General features: G+C 62.3%; 1 protein-coding gene and 1 long non-coding RNA gene across 2 annotated transcripts; one reads left to right on the forward strand and one right to left on the reverse strand.

The window, feature by feature from the left end:
* Window positions 1-3,636: 3,636 nt before the first annotated feature.
* On the reverse strand, window positions 3,637-5,474 carry JUND (JunD proto-oncogene, AP-1 transcription factor subunit). The gene has a single exon (XM_023625487.2). It carries the CDS (start codon window positions 5,318-5,320, stop codon window positions 4,271-4,273), a length of 1,050 nt encoding a protein of 349 aa, XP_023481255.1. The 5' UTR covers window positions 5,321-5,474; the 3' UTR covers window positions 3,637-4,270.
* Window positions 5,475-8,180: 2,706 nt separating this feature from the next.
* Window positions 8,181-8,632, forward strand: LOC138919916 (uncharacterized). The gene is made up of 2 exons (XR_011430483.1): window positions 8,181-8,261; window positions 8,419-8,632. It is a non-coding gene; the product is annotated as an uncharacterized lncRNA (long non-coding RNA).
* The last annotated feature ends 7,688 nt before the right edge of the window (window positions 8,633-16,320 follow it).

Below are 16,320 nucleotides of genomic sequence, written 5' to 3' on the forward strand. Positions count from 1 at the left end.
TGAGGGTCATAGTGGTCGCTACATATTGCCTGCCCATCCTGAACAGAAAGTTAGGGCTCTGAGCACAGAGGGGACCCCGGAGTCTCCCCCAACGTGTCCAGAGGCCGCCTCCGTCTCTCATCCCTTGGTCATTTGCTGAGCACCTGCTTTGTACAGGGACCTGATCTGGGCCTGGGGACACAAACAACTCCAATAATTTGGGGGTGTGAAACTTCTAGGAGGGAACCAAAGAAGGGCTGGGAAGGGCTGAGTCCCCCAGGGGAAGAAGAGTCAGCGTGGGAGGAAGGGCATCCCCGCAGGAGGGCACAGCATGAGCAAAGGCTTGAGGAGGCAACAGGTTGGGCCTGATTAGGGACCATGGAGGAGGCCGATATGGCTGGAGGTGAGGGAGACAAGGGCTGGAGGAGGGGACGGAATAGGCTGGGCCTCAGAGAAGAATGCAGGAGTTCGTGTTTTATTGAGAAGGCCGGAGCAGCCAGGAGGTTTGGACCAAAGGAGGCACAGGCTGACTTCCATCCTGAAAGGCCCGACTGGGTGGTGTCTGTGTCTGGCTCTGAGGACAGGGGCTCCCTAGGGTGGGGCTGGGCCCCAGGCCCATTGGGATCCCCACATGGCCCAGCAAAAGTGGGCACTGACTCTGAGCCACAGTCCTGGAGTGGAAAGTGAGGCCACTGTCCCTGGTCACCTCCTGCAGCTGGGCCGAGGCCTGGTGTGAATTGCTGCTGGCCAGGCCAGGGCTGACACACACGTTGGCCTCAGCTCAGCAGGATTCTGCCAAAACCACACAGCCCCAGCCCCCAGCCTGGCCCCAAGGCCTCTGCCTGGGCTCCCAGGGGAGCCACGGGGGCACCTGAGCGAGAGGCCAGCAGGGACACCCAACCTCATTGGAGAGAGACCCCTGGTCTTCTCCACACTGTGGGGCAGCTTTGGGCAAAACCAGGGACATGGCAGTTGGACAGGACTTATGTCTTTGTCTCCGCAGTGAGCAGGACAGTTCCCATCCATGCCCCCAGTGAGCCAGACACATATCCAGAGTGGTCAGGGCAATAATGGAGGAAGAAAGGAGTACTGCGAGAGCCCAACAAGGCCCTGGCCCAGCCTGGGGGGCCATGGGGACCAGATCCTTTGGAACTAGCTGAGGAGGAGGAGGGTGTCTGCCTCTGAGCTTGAGAGGAGGTGCTCAGCTGGGTGGCTAAAGGAAGATGCTTATCAGGCTGGCAGCTGTGCAAATGCCCTGAGGCCAGAAGGAAAAGAAACAGCAGAGTTTGGGCAGGGAGGTGCCTGGAGAGAAACATCTCACTTATCCAGGGCCAGGTGCAGTCAGGGACTTTTTTCCAGCAGGGTTTCAAGTGGGAATTAGATCTGTGGTTTTCAAAAAGCCCCTCAGGGCCCTTGCTAGTGAAAAGATAAAGTCTCCGCCTAGCCCCAAGGCTCTTGGAAGGCCTGGGGAGGCCAGCTGTGCCATTCCTGGAACAGGGCTCCTCAAACTCTTGGAATCTCCAGATAAGAGTGTCTTTTGTATGCTAATGAGATGACTAGCGGCTGGGAGAGCCCCCGGGTAGCTTCAGGATGGGGGTTGGTCACACGGACCTGGCTCCCTTGGAGGGTTGGAAATTTCAGCCCCACCCTCCCTCAACCTCTGGGGAGGGGAGAGGGGCTGAAGGTTGAGTTAATCACCCAGGGCCAAAGATTCAGTCCAGTGCGCCTTCACAATGCAGCCTCTTGGCTCCAGGGAGCTTCCGGGGTGGTGGGCAGCGAGGTGCTGGGAGGGCGGCTCGCCCAGAGGGCACGGAGCCCCGCACCCCTCCCCTGCTGCCTTGCCCTCCGCTTCGCTCCATCTGGCTGCGCCTGAGTCTGTCCTTTATCATAAACCGGTAAGAGGGAGTAAAGTGCTTCCCGGGCTCCGTCTAAACATGAGAGGGGGTATGTAAGCCCCGATTTAGAGCCGCTTGCTGGGCAGGAGAGGTGGCAACCCGAGGTTCGCACCTGAAGGGGAAACTGGCGGGACTGCGCCTTCCCCTGTGGGGCCTGTGCTAACTCCAGGCAGGGAGTGTCAGAATCGAACTGTGGGACACCCCCGTGGTGTCTGGGGAGCTGGAGAACCAGTTGGTGTGGGAAAAGACCCCACACATTTGGCGTCAGTGCTCTGAGCACACCGGGTGCAGGGGTGCCGGGCGATCTCGCCACCTCCCTGGGCCGCCCCTGCGGGCTCGAGCAGCATCTTTGTTGTTCGTCCCCCAAGCACTTTCAACTTCTGAGCCAGGAGATGGCGTCTGGATGCGAACAGCCCACTTCATGGCACAGGAGGCAGAGGCCAGCGGGGAAAGGACTTGGCGGAGGCCACACGGGCAGACTGGCACCCACATGTCCACCCCCGTCTCCTGAAGAGTGAAGCTCCAACTGCAGAGTGTGGTTCTTGGTCTCCTGTGTCGAGAGGCCCCCACCTCAGCATCGGGCCCCTTCTCCCTTCTGAAATGCCTGCTGGAGGGCAGTGCAAGGCAAGGCGCCACCGTTAAACAGCAAACCCCAAAGCAGCTCCTGAGGCTTGACACGTCGGCAGGGCTGGGAGGAAGATGGAAGGCGCGGGCCACAGCCTGACTCGGGGGCTGAGGGACTGGCCACCCGGCTTTTCTTCTCGGCATCTGTCTCCTCATGTGTAAAACAGGCATGATTCACTGCCCATCGTCCCCTGCTGGGCTGGGGACACAGTCGGTGCTCAATACATGCCTACCAGCCCCACTTACCCTTGGCCACCAATGCTCACGTCCCTCCAGGCCCCAAGCTGAGGCAGACTCCTATGCCCATGGTCTTTCACCCACACAATAGCAAAGGCCAGAGCAGACAGGGCCAGAGGGTAGCCTGGCGGTCAAGGCTCTGGAAGTGAGAAGCCCAAGGTCCAAATGTCCCTGCAGTCTCCTAAAAAGGCTGTGTGACCTCAAGCCAGTCTCTCAACCTCTCTGAACCTTAGTTTCCTCAAAATGGGAGAACAGGATGTTGGGGGGAGGCTGCTTCAGGGACGATTTGGAAAATCCCGGAATCCAAGTCAGCACTCTGAAAGTGAGGTCCCACAGTGGCAACCATACTTCCAGTACTGGAGAGAGGCCGCCTGGCCAGGTCCCACCGTGTCACCTTTCCTCTGGGCCTGAGACTCAGTTTCCCCACTCACCAAATGATACTAAGAGCCTACACTAAGCACCAAGTGTAAGCCAAGCACTGCTCTATAGATAAACTCTTAATCCTGAAAGCTTTATGGAGCAAGTTCTCTGCATTATTCTGCCCACTTTACAGCGGGACACAGACGCCCGGAAGGTTAAACTTCTTTCTTCCTGACTCCGGCTGGGGCTGTCTCCTTTCCACGCCGCAGTCCCTCCCTCTAATGGGACACTCGCAGGCTCGCTAGTTCCGAACGCTGCTTGGCTGCCCCAGCGTGCCCAGCCAACTCGGACACCGCCGGCCCCGCGCCCAGGCGCGTCTAGATGGCGCTCGCTGCGCGCCAGATGTGCAGGCCCCTCCCCGAGCCCGCTGCCCTCCCCCGAGCAGGGGCGGAGGCAGAGAGGCGACAGGCGGGGGAGGGGAGCGGCCAGGCCCCGCCCAGCCCGCCAGGCCCCGGCGGGGAAGGAGGAGGCGGAGCCGAGCTGGCGTAACGACTTTACTGAAAACAGAAAACCGGGCGAACCGAGGCTTACAAACAGGAATGTGGACTCGTAGCAAAACAAAACAAAACAACAAAAAGGGCAGGAGGAGGGGTGTCGGAAGGAGGGAGCGAGAGCGAGGAAAGGGGAGGAGGGAGGTTTTTTTTTTTTTCTTCCCATTTCTTTAAAAAACCAACACAAGAAAACACACACACACACAACCGTTTGTTCCCGAGTAGAAACATAAATAGGGCAGAATCGAACACTCTGTTCTCTCTTCCAAAGTGGAGAAAAAAAAAAGTAAAAGAAAAGGAAACGCAGGGCTTGAGGCTGCACCCCCCGGAGCCCCTTCGGCGGCGGGGTGTACAAAGGGGCGGCCGGGGCGCGCGGTTTGTGCAACCCCGGTGGCCGCGCGCGGGGTACAGAGGCAGCGCGAGGGCGGAGGGGTCATGCGCTCGCCCCCAGACAGCAGGGGGTCCAGCTTGTCGAGTCTGAGGCGCCCTCTCCGAGTCTTGGGCACCCTCCGGTGGGGGGCTGCCCCGAGCCGCGCCCTCTCCGAGTCCGGGGCGCCCACGCCCCCCTCCCATGCGAACCCGCCTCTCGGGGAGGGGGGCCGCGCATGCGCCCCGCGCGCGGGCTCAGTACGCGGGCACCTGGTGCTGGGGCAGCAGCTGGCAGCCGCTGTTGACGTGGCTGAGGACCTTCTGCTTGAGCTGCGCCACCTGCTCGCGCAGCAGGCTCGCCGTGGACGCCAGCTCCGTATTCTGGCTCTTGAGCGTCTTCACTTTCTCCTCGAGGCGCGAGATGCGCTCTAGCTTGCGTTTGCGGCACTTGGAGGCAGCGATGCGGTTGCGCAGCCGCTTGCGCTCCGCCTTAATGCGCTCCTGCGTGTCCATGTCGATGGGCGACAGCGGCGGGCTCTCGCCGAAGCTCGGCACGTCGGGCACCGTCTGCGGCTCATCCTTGAGCGTGGCCAGGCGCGGCGGCCCCAGCGCGCCTGGGGGCGGAGGCGGCGGCGGGAAGGGCACGGGCTCGGCGGCGAAGGCGACCGTCGCAGCACTTCCCGCACCCCCGGTGCCGCCCGCGTAGCTGCTCAGGTTCGCGTAGACCGGCGCCTCGGGCGTGGCCGCCGCCGGGGCCAGCTCGCCCGGAGGAGCGGCGCCCGCGGCCGTGCCCGAGGGTCCCCCGGCGGCGGCGGCGGCAGCAGAGGCCGCGCCCGCGCCCAGCTGATTCTGCTTGTGTAAGTCCTCCAGGGCCTTGACGAAGCCCTCGGCGAACTCCTGCTCCTCGCTGGCTGCCACCTTGGGGTAGAGGAACTGCGTGCTCGTCGGCGTGGTGGTGACCAGCCCGTTAGACTGGATGATGAGGCGCTCAAGCTCGGGCGAAGCGAGCTTGAGCAGCCCCAGGTCGGGCGAGGCGAGCAGGCCGTCGGGGGGCGCCGCGCCCGGGGTGCCGTCGGTGCGCAGGGGGGCCGGGGGCGGCGCGGCCGCCGGCTTGAGCGCCGCCGCCACCTGCTCGCTCAGGCTCAGCGTCAGCGCGTCCTTCTTCATCATGCTGCCGGCCGCCGCCGTCGGGGGCGCCCCGGGGAACAGGCGACCCGGGGACGCGAAGCTGCCACCGCCACCACTGCCACTGACGCCGCCGCCCAGGCCGCTCAGCGCCTCATCGCCGTAGAAGGGTGTTTCCATCCTCCGCCTCCCCCGCCTCGCCGGCCCGGGGGGGAGGAGTGGCCGTGGCCGCCCGGGGGGCCCGCGCCCCCCCCCGTCTGCTCGGCCCTGCGCCCACCCCGGCCGCGGCCGCTGCCCCCGGCCCTCCGCTGGCGGCGGCTCCTGCGTCGCGCACCCGGCGCGCCCTCTTATAGCCTCGGCCCGGCGCGATGAGCTCACTGCCCCCGCTCACCATTGGGCGCGGGTGACGTAGCTCATTTGCATGGCTGGGTGGGGCCAAGCCACCGACACCCCGTCCGGCTGCCGTTGCCCCGGTGACGCGCGGTAAACGGCACAACAGCGCGCTGCCTTGTGGGTTGACGTCATGGGGGCGGGTCGCGCGCCGGGACCCGGTCACCCCGCCCCGGGAGCGCTGTGTACGACCAATGCCCCCAGCGCCGCCTCCCGCCAAGGCACGTCCCGGGTGGCGTGATGGGCTCGGTCACAAGGCGCCCGCCCGCCCCGAGGCCCCGCCCCGCCCCGCGTCCGCGCGTGGGGCCCGGGCCGGGCAGGGGCGGGGGCGGTGCCGGCCTCCAGGGACCGGAGGGGGATGGGGCCCCGGATGGATAAATAACTCCGCGGCGCCTCCCGCCCCACTAGGCGGACGGCGCCTCCGTGAGCCGGCCGCTGGCGAGGCTGTGCGTGCTGGGTCTGGAGGCCGGGGGCGCTGTGCCCGGGGCTTCCCCCGGGGGCTGGGCCAGGTCTGTCTCCACCTCACCCCCGCCTCGGTCCCCGGTGGTGTGTTTCCACAGGACAGACGCGGAAGGGGAGACGAGGGCTGCCAGAAGTTCCTGGAAGCACTTTGCTCCTGACACTTTAACTGGATGGGGTCAAAACGCGGAGTCCGAATTCCTGATTTTACAGACGGGAAACTGAGGCTCAGTGAAGTGGAGTGACCTGCCCATGGGGCCAGGGCTGTGACCAGGCTTGAGCTCTTATCTACCTAGTAGAACCCAGGCGTCCACGCCCTTGGGCAGCCGCCTATGTTTTAACTCTGCGTCTGCCAGGTTCTGCTATGGGTCCCCCAGTGAGGGAGCTCGACTCTAGGACCCCACAGTATCCCCCTTATTGCCGGGCTGGGCTGGCAAGGAAGGAATCCCAGCTGGTAATTATTACCTGCTTATTATCATGACAGTCAGGGCCTAATGGGTCGCCATAAAGGCTGGCTGGGGACGGGTTATGAGGGAAGAGGGAGGGACCAACCTCCCAACACTCCCAAGGGATCCTTGGGACATCTGTGTCTGACCGACAGCCCCTAAACACAGCCCCGCTGTGGCTCCCACCACACTCAGGATGGAGCCTACTCCTCAACCAGATAGTGGAGGCCTTACACCATCCTTCCCCTGACCTCTGACCTTTCACTCTCACCCTCACTGGAAGCCTTGGCTTCCCAGCTCATTGCTGCCTCAGGGCCTTTGCATATCCTATGCCATCTGCCTGGTGCTCCCTTCCCCCAGTGCAAATGTGTAAGGCCTCTCCTACTCACCTTATTCCCATTATATCCTTGGAATCAAGCAGAATGATGGGGTGGACTATAAGTCCCCAGAGGGCAGGAACCTTGTCTATCCTGGGCCTGCTGGGTCCCCAGCTTCCTGCACAAGGCCTAGCATTCATTCACTGGATGCTCACTGTTAAAGGAGAACGCTGCCTGGCTGGGTTTCTGTGGCAGTCTCTGGCCTCAGTTTCTCTAACTGGGCTATGGGCATGGGCACCCACTCTTCCACCTCCCTTCCTCACTGGGCCCCACCCCTAACTGGGCTCTGGAGCCAGAAGGCCATGAGGGAGGCTGTCACACAAGCGGGCCTGGCCTGGCAGGCTGAGGGCTGCCTGTGTGTTTCCAGGCATTGGGGTCTCTGTGCCCTCCAGACCTGTCCTCTCCGGGTCCTGCCTGGGCGAAGGACCCCTAGTGGGAGGGGATGCAGCCGCGGCCTGTAGCCAGCCCTGCCCCGGGACCCCTCTCTGGGCCTATGCCTGGGCCTAGATTGGGGGAGATGGGGCCTCCTTCTCCCCTAGGCAGGAAGGTGAGTGGGTGGCCTGGGGAGGCTCCACCCTGACCTTGGGCCTTGACCTTGATAGGTGGGTGATTGGTCTGGTGAACGGGGCAGAGCTGGCCTGAGCTGAAAGACTGAGTAGCAGGCGGGCCTTGGGAACTGGGGGTCCCGGGGAGGCCAAGGCCTGCGACCTCTGAGTGTCAGTTTCCTCCTCATGGCAATGGAGTGACTACTCGTGGAGTCTTGTGATTTTTAGTGGATTTGAAGAAGTAGGGCTCAATAAATGTTTTCTAGAGTTATTTTACTTCATTTTTTGGCCAAACTGAACCGCGGTTCCTTGGTCTGGGGTTCCCTCAGCCTCCATGTAAACTCCTAGTCATCCGTCAAAACCCATTTTCAATGTTCCCTTCTCCAAGAAGCCTTCTTTAACCAGGCCCAGGGACTCCGATAGACTCCTTCCATCTGGCCCAGCCCTGACCCCAGAGAGCTGGGGGGTGCCGTGTCCAGCTTTGTCCCCAGAGATCGGGAACTCTGAATCCATCCCCTAGTCCCATGCAATGAACAAGGGGTAATTCCCATCCATTTCTTCCTTCCATCTACATTGACTGAGCGCCTAGTGTGAGCCTGTGAGCCGAGTGTGTCGGGGACACACATGAATGACACAGGCAGCCCACCCCGCAATCTGAAGGAGGAGCCTGCCCTGCAAGGCTTCCAGGAGGAGAAATGGTGCTCCCTCCGGGGCGGGTGAAGGGGGCATGTTTTAGAGTTGGGTAATCTGGGAGGGGCGCCCCAGGAGGTGATGCCGAATGGAGGAGGAGCTGGAGCAAATCATGAGATAATTCGAGGGCAGTGTCCCAGACAGTGGGGACATTAAATGCAAAGGCCCTGGGGCAGAAGCCAGCTGGCCACATTGACGGAGGGCAGAGAGGCAGGTGGGGCTGGACTGAGGGAGTCAAGGGGATCCAGAAGGAGAGAAGGAAACCAAGCGGTGTTTGACCCAAGAGCAGTGGAAGCGGGCGACAGGGCTGCGGGAGGAGGCTGTAACAGGGTTTGGCCTGGGACCCTGAATTCTCACCTTTCTTCTCCCAGCAGCTCCAGGAGCAGCGGGACATTATCCCACTTCTCAGCGTGACTTCCAGACAGGGCACGCGACGGCGACCTGTCTGAGGTCACACAGCCCATGCCTGGCAAGAAGTCAGCCCCACCGACTCCCCACCCTCCGCCTGGGTTCCCATCTCTGCTGCTCTGGGTTCTCCTCAGCGCGAAGAGATTTGCTTTCCTGTTTAAAGCAACCTGTAGCTCATTTTATGTTTAGTCTTTATTTGAAGACCCAGAGATCTAAAATCTACTCGATAAAACGGGAAAGCACCAAAGAAAGAAAAAAGGAGTCTGGCAGGAAGCAGAAGGGGTGAAGCGATGCGGGCATCTCGGGGTGAGTCTTGCCAGGGATGGTCCCCCGGCGCTCAGGACCCCGCAGGGCTGGGGGGACGTCCCCGGCGGTTGGGACCCACAGGCCGGTGGGGGCGGGGCTGGCGGGCCCCCGCGGGCGGCCGGGGGAGGGGCGCCGGCCTCGGGCGGGGGGCGCGTCTGGCCCCGGCGCATTCCTGAGGATCAGGTTACGGGCGCAGGCGGCGGCCCCGCCCCCCGGCCCCGCTTCCGCCCCCTCCTGGAGCAGGAAACGCAGGCCCCTCCCCGGCCCGGCGCAGGTGTCTGTCCGGCCGCAGGGAGGGGACGGAGGCTGTGCCCTCTGGGCCGGCACCAGGTCTTTCCAGTCGCGCCAGAGCATTTTTCAGACGAGGAAACTGACGCGCCGTCAGCCCCCTTCAGCACTGAGGGCACCAGATTGACATCTGGCAGAGCCTGCTTTACGACCGGTGGCCCTGTTGACTGCTTCCCCAGGCTGTAGTGTCCCCAGTCTCCCGCAGGCCCAGAAGAGCCGCTCAGTCCAGTGTTTGTTGATTGACTGGCCGAAGAGAGTTATCCCGGAAGGGCTCCCGCGCAAGGGAAAAACAACTTCTCGTACCACCCTCTCCCACCCGCTGGGGCAGGCAGGACCCCTGCGCTCATCCAGTGCACATTTAATGTGCACTTGTTGGATACCCAGGCCCAGGCTAGGCCTTGTCACAGGTTTAGGTTGGAGAACCGAAGGGTCGGGGGTCAGAGGGTGATGGATTTGATTGCATTAGATGAGCTTTAGAAGTTGGTTGGTTTTGGTTTTGCTTTTCTCTTGGCCAGCCTTGAGCACCCTCACTCAGCCACCCCACCTCCCTCAGTTGAGCACCTGCTTTGCGTCTGGCCCTGTGTGCCGGGTGAGGATTTTCCGCCATGCCTCATCCCTCCCGAGCTGATCCTCTCACGGGGATGGGAAACCACCACCGCCACAATGAAGAAACACGCTTGAGGGCCATGTCACTCTTTTTCCTTTAAGTCGACCCCTTTTCTGTTTTTACTTCAGTAAATCTATTTCAAAAGGGAACCTTCATGTCACCACCAGGAATAGAAAACCAGTTTCTCTTGCCACAAATAGAAGGAAACAGAAAAATGATGAAATGAGAGCAAAACCTAGGCATTCCCTCCTCAGGGACATTCTGGGCCAGGCCTGGATAGGGAATGTTCCAATGTCCAGAAAGCATGAAAGGGAGGGATGCCACAAGCCAGGAAGAGAGCAGGAAGGGACCACAGAGACCCACTCGGTGATCCCGTACCGAGAGCCCCAGTACGAAGAAGGTGCTCAATCTGTGTCCAGCCTCGGCGACGAGTACCTATTATGCGTGGGGTTTGCCTGCATCAGCCCATTTCCTCTCAAGGCCCATTTTGGGGGACAGATGGAGGCGGTGGTGGCAGACAGCCGCCTCTTTGGCGGGGACGCCACAGGACCTCTGGGGAGGCTGCAGGTTGGTTAAGTGTTAGTTCCCACTTCCGCCTCAGGACCTTGGGGCTGTCCCCACCCACGGTCCTGTGGGCCCCTGACGTCCTTCCCAGGCTGCCCACGGGTTGGGGGAGGGAACCTGTGAATCAATGAATATGTGAATAAATACTTAAGTGAATGAGTGAATGCTGTAACGGATGAGTGAAGTAATGAATGAGCGGACCGTCCATGGTGCCAAGATGGGAAACCTCCTCTTGACATTCTTTCTTAAGATGCCCACAGCAGCACCGCAAGGACGGACACCTGTCCCCATTTTTCGGATGGACAAACGAAGGCTCTGGGCAGAGCCTGGCCCCGACTTTTGGAGGGCATGTGCGCAGGAGGACGCGGGCCAGGGCTCCGGGGCCGGGCTGGCAGCAGAGCTGGGCCTCGGGCCTGCAGGGCCCTTTGGGCCGCAGGTACCACGTCGCGCAGATTGGCCGCCAGCGAGGCCGACAGCGGAGGGAGCGGGGAGGAGGCGGCGGGGCCATCGGCGGGGGGAGAAGCAGGCAGAATCCGGGTCGGTTAGCAAGGGGCCCCAAGGCGGGAGCAGATTTGGGGGGCCCCAGCGCTGGAGGTGCATCAACGTCAGCCCTGCCCCCTGGGGCGTGGGGGCGGGGAGACCCCTCCGAAGCCGCGGCCGCTCCCCCACCCCCGTCCCCGCCGCCGCCTCTCCGGGGAGGAAGTGGGGAGTGTGCGGGGGAGGGCCCCCAGTCTCACTTCCCCGGGCAGGGCGGGGCCGCAGAGTCCCCTCCCCCGCCGCGGGACCCGGGCCCTCCCTGGGGCCCGGCAGCCGGGGCGCCGCCGGAGTTCGCTGGGCCTCGATGGTTCTCGTCTGAAGCACGCGGGGCAGCGCCCCGACCTTGAGACGGCGGGTTGCTTGGGGAGAAGTCCCCGGCCCAGGCCGAAGGAGCCCTCCCGGGGCGGAGGAACCCAGCCGTACACGGACACGCCCAGTCGCGGAGGGGTCAGGGCCGGGCCGGGGGCGGGAGGTGGCCTTGCACCCAGACTTGGAGTGGGGCGGGCGGCGCGCGTCCCAGGCGGAGGGAAGGGCGCAGGCGGAGGCTCGGGGGCCGCCGGAGCTCCCGCCTCGCCTGGCGGCTGGGCCCGCCCACGACCTGCCCCACGTCGGTCCCCGGCCGGGGCCTCTCCTCGGGCGCCGGGTGGGGGTACAAAGGATCTCGAAGGCTCGGCGCGGCAGGCGGCAGCCTAAGAGTTAACCCCGCGCGGCGGCCGGCCGGCGGCGAGGGGGACGGTGGCGTCAGCGCCGACGTCAAGGCGAGGCGGGGCCGCGTAGACGCGGCCGCTCCGGCCGCCCGGCCCGCGCCCCAAGCCGCGGTAGATCCCGGGGTGGGGATCGGGGGATCACGGGGAGACTCCGCTCCCCGGTTTACCCCCTGCCGCGCAAACGGGAAAACTGAGGCACAGGGAGAGCAGCGGCCTGGCTGAGACTGAAGCTGGGCCGCCGCGCTCCAGGTCGTCGCCCTCTCCCAGTGCTCGCCCTTGGCCACGCAGCGACAGCCCCAGGGTCGCCTGGCTGAGACGAACTGGTTTTTTTGGTTTTCCAGTACGTAGACGAATCCCCACAAAACCACCGAGCGCTGGGCGGCCCGGAGCTGTGTCCTGGCGAATCGCCACGTCTGCGTGGGCCTCAGTTTCTCGGCCGGACAAGGGGGAGAGAGCTGACATTTGCTACGCGCGTTCGGCTCTGCCTTGGGGGGGGCGGTTCACACCCTGAGGGGCGCGGGCGAGAGCTGTGAGGTTTGCGTGGGGGGCCCCAGCGAGGCGGGATTCGAATCCCCGGCTGGCTCCCCGCCCCGCTTCTCCTCATTACCCCCGCCCCTCTCGTCCCTCTCCCTTCGTCTCTGCCCTCCCCTCCGCTTCCTCCCTCCCCCTCTCCCCCCACCGGCTCTCCCTTCTCCCTCCCTTCCCCCCGCTCGCCCAGCTAGGCCGCCCCGCGGGGCCGCTCATTAAACGCAGGGCTGGGGGAGGGGCGGCGCGGTTAACCCCTTCCCCACCGGGCCCTGGAGGGCTGCCCGGAGCTGTGGAGGGAGAGTGTCTGCTGCCGCCCCCAGGACTGCGGGCTCTAGAACAAGCCCATTTGATGAATGAGTAGATGGAGGCCGAACTCATCAGGGCCTCCCCATAGGAGGGCTGGAGCCTCGAAACAGCGGGAGAGAAAAGAGATTGTGACTACGAGATAAACAGGGAGGCCGGCAGGGGGGCAGCGACCTCCAGGGAGAGGAGAGAGGCAGAACCAGAGACCCATAGAGAAAGGAGGGAAGAAGAGAGGCCAGCTGGAGAGGGCAGGAGACAACAGGGGGACAGACAGACCAGGAGGCACAGGAAGAGAGCGACAGAACTGGTTTTAAATCCACATTTGTCACCCGCCGGGATCCCCAGCCCCTGGCTGGGGACTGGAACCAATCTTCAATCTCCCTGGTGTGAGGAGAAGGCAACCCTGTAAATCTCCACAATGAGGATAGAGTGACTGAGTCCCAGGGCAGTACACCTGGGGCTGGTGGGGTCACAGTGGCCCTGGGGGTGATCAATATGTGGGGTAGTAGGGGGCTCACAGGTTACCACAGGACCTGGAGGCCCCAACTGGCCTGGGGGCTCCCTGGCACTGGCCCCTGGCCGTGGCCTGGCTTGACCACTGACCTCTGTCAGGGCCTTGTGGCCTGAACAGGGTCAAGCCCACCCAGGGAGCTGTAGGTCACCCCAAGTTCCCAGTCTGTCCCTGCAGCCCTCGGTCAGGTGGAGAGGACCGGACACTGACGTTTCACTGCCTGGATCCCCTTCCTTCTGCCACTGGCTACAGCCATTGTCCAGCTAGGTAAACTGAGACTCTGAGAAGGGTGTATCAAGAGCTATGAAGAAATCTCATCAGGGAAGGGGGGCATAGGGGGCACAGAGGGTCAGTGACACCTGCAGACCAAAGGGACACTGTGAGGGTACTCCAGGGGACAGTATTCCTGAAAGCTGGAATCGCATGTGCAGAGGCCCTGAGGTTGGAACGCAGGGCGTGTCAGAGGAGCACCAAGGAGAAAGCTTGCAGTAGGGTGAGAAGAGGGGAGATGAGAGGAAGGCAAGGGGGGCGGGGATCACAGGGGCACCCAAGTCCTCAGCAGCTGGAGTGGGGGTAGTTGGAGTCCTTGCCAGCCCAGGTGGAGCCTGTGACTACCCTTCCTGCCTCAGTTTCCCCACCATTACTAATGTTTCAGAGGAGGTAGGGGAGGCTCAGGGGGCATAGGGGCTGCCCAGGATCCCAGGGACCTGTCTTCTGTGCTCTGTGACCCTGGCCTCCCCACATCTTCTGTGGTTCCCTGCTTACCCTGTCTCCATGTCACCCCCTAGGTCTGCCCACCCCTGCCATCTGGTTCCCTAACCCTTGCCCATGCTGTTCCCTCACCTGCTGTGCCCACCCCGGGAGACATTCTCTGCCCGCTCCTAGACAGCCTGGAGACCTCACCAGACTCCTCACCACAGGCGTGGCTCAGGAGACGGGCTAAGAGGAATGGGGGAAGGTGGGCACTGTGGTCCTTGAGCCCTGCCTGCAGCCCCTGCCACCTGCGAGGGGGCGGCCGTGACGGTGGCTACAGTGACGGGGATGTGCCCGGAGGAGCATCCGGCAGGGCCCGAGTTGCCATGGAGATGCTGACTCAGAGGCAGAGGCAGGTAGCGCATCTGGTACCCAGCCGGCCCACCCCTGTGCTCAAGGCACCCTGCCCAACCTCACCCCGCAGCCTCCACTCCAGGGACATCTTCTGAGATGGAGGTGGGTGGGCGAGGCCCCAGGGTGGCTGGATAAGTTCCTCCACCGACCCCCACCCAATCACTTGCTGGAATGTGGGAGACGATAGATGCTCTCGTAGTACTGACCTGGTGCCAGATCTTCTTTCCACTCACCCATCCATCTGCCCGGCACTCATCTGTCCATCCCTCCGTTCATCCAGCCACCCAACATTTATGGAACACCTACTGTGTGCCCATATTGTTCTCAACAGAGAGCAGTTGTCCCCTGCCCATGCAGTCAGGGTATCAGAGAGGGGTCTGGGCTAAGGGGACGTGGGTGAGGATGAAGCCTGCAGCCCCTTGGGCCTGGGCCTCGAGATGCTGAGGCCCTTTCTCTCCCTCCCGCTGCCAGTCTCTCTCCCTCTCTCTTCCTGCATCTCTTTCAGTCTCTCTCTGTCTGTCTCTCCATCTCAGAGTACAGTCCAGAACCTTCCCCTTAACTGCCCAGGCCCTGCAGCTGCTGCCGACTGCCCCCTTTTTCTGTCTTTCTCACCTGTTCCACTCTAGCCACACCAGCCTGTGTGCTTTTCCTCCAACACACCAGCTCATTCCCACCTCAGGGCCTTTGCACATGATGTTCTGGCTGCCTGTAAGATCCTTAGGTTCTTCCCCTGGCATCTATCTTGTTGGTTTCCTTATCATCTGCTTTTATTCTCATCTCTGGAGTATGAAGACCTAACAGAGGTCCTTTGGTGGCCTATCTACCTATCTGTGCCTTCATTTCCCCAACTATGACATAGGCAAATGGGCATCGTGGTCACAGTATGAACTGATGGGGTGGGGTGGGGGGGTTACGTGCTTAGAACTGTGCCTGGCACAGAGTAAATGCTCAACAAACACTTCCTTAGAAATAGTCCAATGTGTCCATGATCTGAGGAAGGGTACACAAAACGTGGGCCATCCACACAACAGAACAACACTCAGCCACAAACAGGATGAGGCCCCGACCTGCGCCGCCGCACGGTTGGCCCTCAAAAGCCTCGTGCTGAGGGGAGAAGCCAGCCCAGAGGCCACGGCGTGTGAGCCCGTCCGTCTGAAGCGTCCAGAACAGGCACACCTGCAGCGACAGAAGCAGACTGGTGGGTGCAGGGGCTGGAGGAGGGGGATGGGTATGGGGTTTCTTTTTGGGGTGAAGGGAACGTTCTGGAACCGGGTAGAGGTGGTGGTTGTACAACACTGTGAAGGTACTAAATGCCACTGAATTGTTCACTTTAAATGGTTAATTTTATGTTAGTGAGTCTTACCTCAATAGTAATTTTTTTAAAGGATATTAGGGAAAAACTAAGGAAACTGAAGAAAGTATGGAGTTTAGTTATTAACGGCCAGCTGGCTGCATCTCCAAGATGCTCAGCACACACCTGCCCCGGGGCCTTTGCACCTGCTGATTCCTCTTGCTTCAGGTGACTGAGACATTGGATCTGACCCCGGCATGCCCACCCACAGTCTCCACTTGCTCCCTCCATCTTTCTGGCTGCTGGAAACGTCAAGGTGCTCGGTGGTTAGGACGGAGTGGGACTGGGAGACTGAGTGGCTGGGATGACATCCAGGACGTTTGAGTGCCTTGGAGGGGACCGTCTGCTCCCCTGGAGGTGGGAGAAGGACCTACATCCTCCGTGGGGTCCTGGAGTGAGTGGGCAAGGGAGGCGGTGGAATTCGGTCCAGCTGAGGCCCTGGCTGAGGGGCCTGCTGCTGGCCGCCTCGGGAACATGAACAGCAAGAAACACTTTGTGAGTCTTCAGGAAAACTGCTGAGTAATGGAGATGTCCCTGGACAACGTCGCTGTGCCCTGGCCCCTCTCCAGGAACCAAGACTTCTGGGGGGGGCGGTGGGGAAAGGCTGGGCCCTTTCGGAGGGTTCTGGAGAAACAGCGTCCGAGTCTCTCCATGGCAATGGGGAGGGACAGAGGCCACTCACTGTCCCCTACACGCACCTGGGGACACCCCAGCCCAGCTCGCCAGGGGAGGGACACAGCGTGGAGGGACAGGCCTCGGGGGTGCTTTCAGCGACACTTTTCAAAGGAACAGAGAAGGGAATGAGGGAGGGGAAGACACACCGAGTATTTTTAGGCACTGAATGCAGCCCTGAAATATTTCCACGGCCACTCCCCGGAGTGAGCTGGGTGACTGTTTCAGTGCCCGGCTCCAGCGGAGGCGGGGTGTGGGTGAGTCACTGCAGGGGGCCGAGCCAGGCCGGGAGGGGCTCACAGGGCGGTCCAGGGGCCTGCGAGGTGACCGTTCAACAGCCCCGGCCAGGCGTCTAGTGCCGGCCTCCGGGGCACAGAGGACAGT

This window comes from Equus caballus, chromosome 21 (genome assembly GCF_041296265.1).
Source record: "Equus caballus isolate H_3958 breed thoroughbred chromosome 21, TB-T2T, whole genome shotgun sequence".
NCBI classification, from domain to species: Eukaryota; Metazoa; Chordata; class Mammalia; order Perissodactyla; family Equidae; genus Equus; species Equus caballus.

Coding starts and splice junctions, on each gene's coding strand:
- JUND (XM_023625487.2), bottom strand. CDS start 5,320: ATGGAAACACCCTTCTACGGCGATGAGGCGCTGAGCGGCCTGGGCGGC.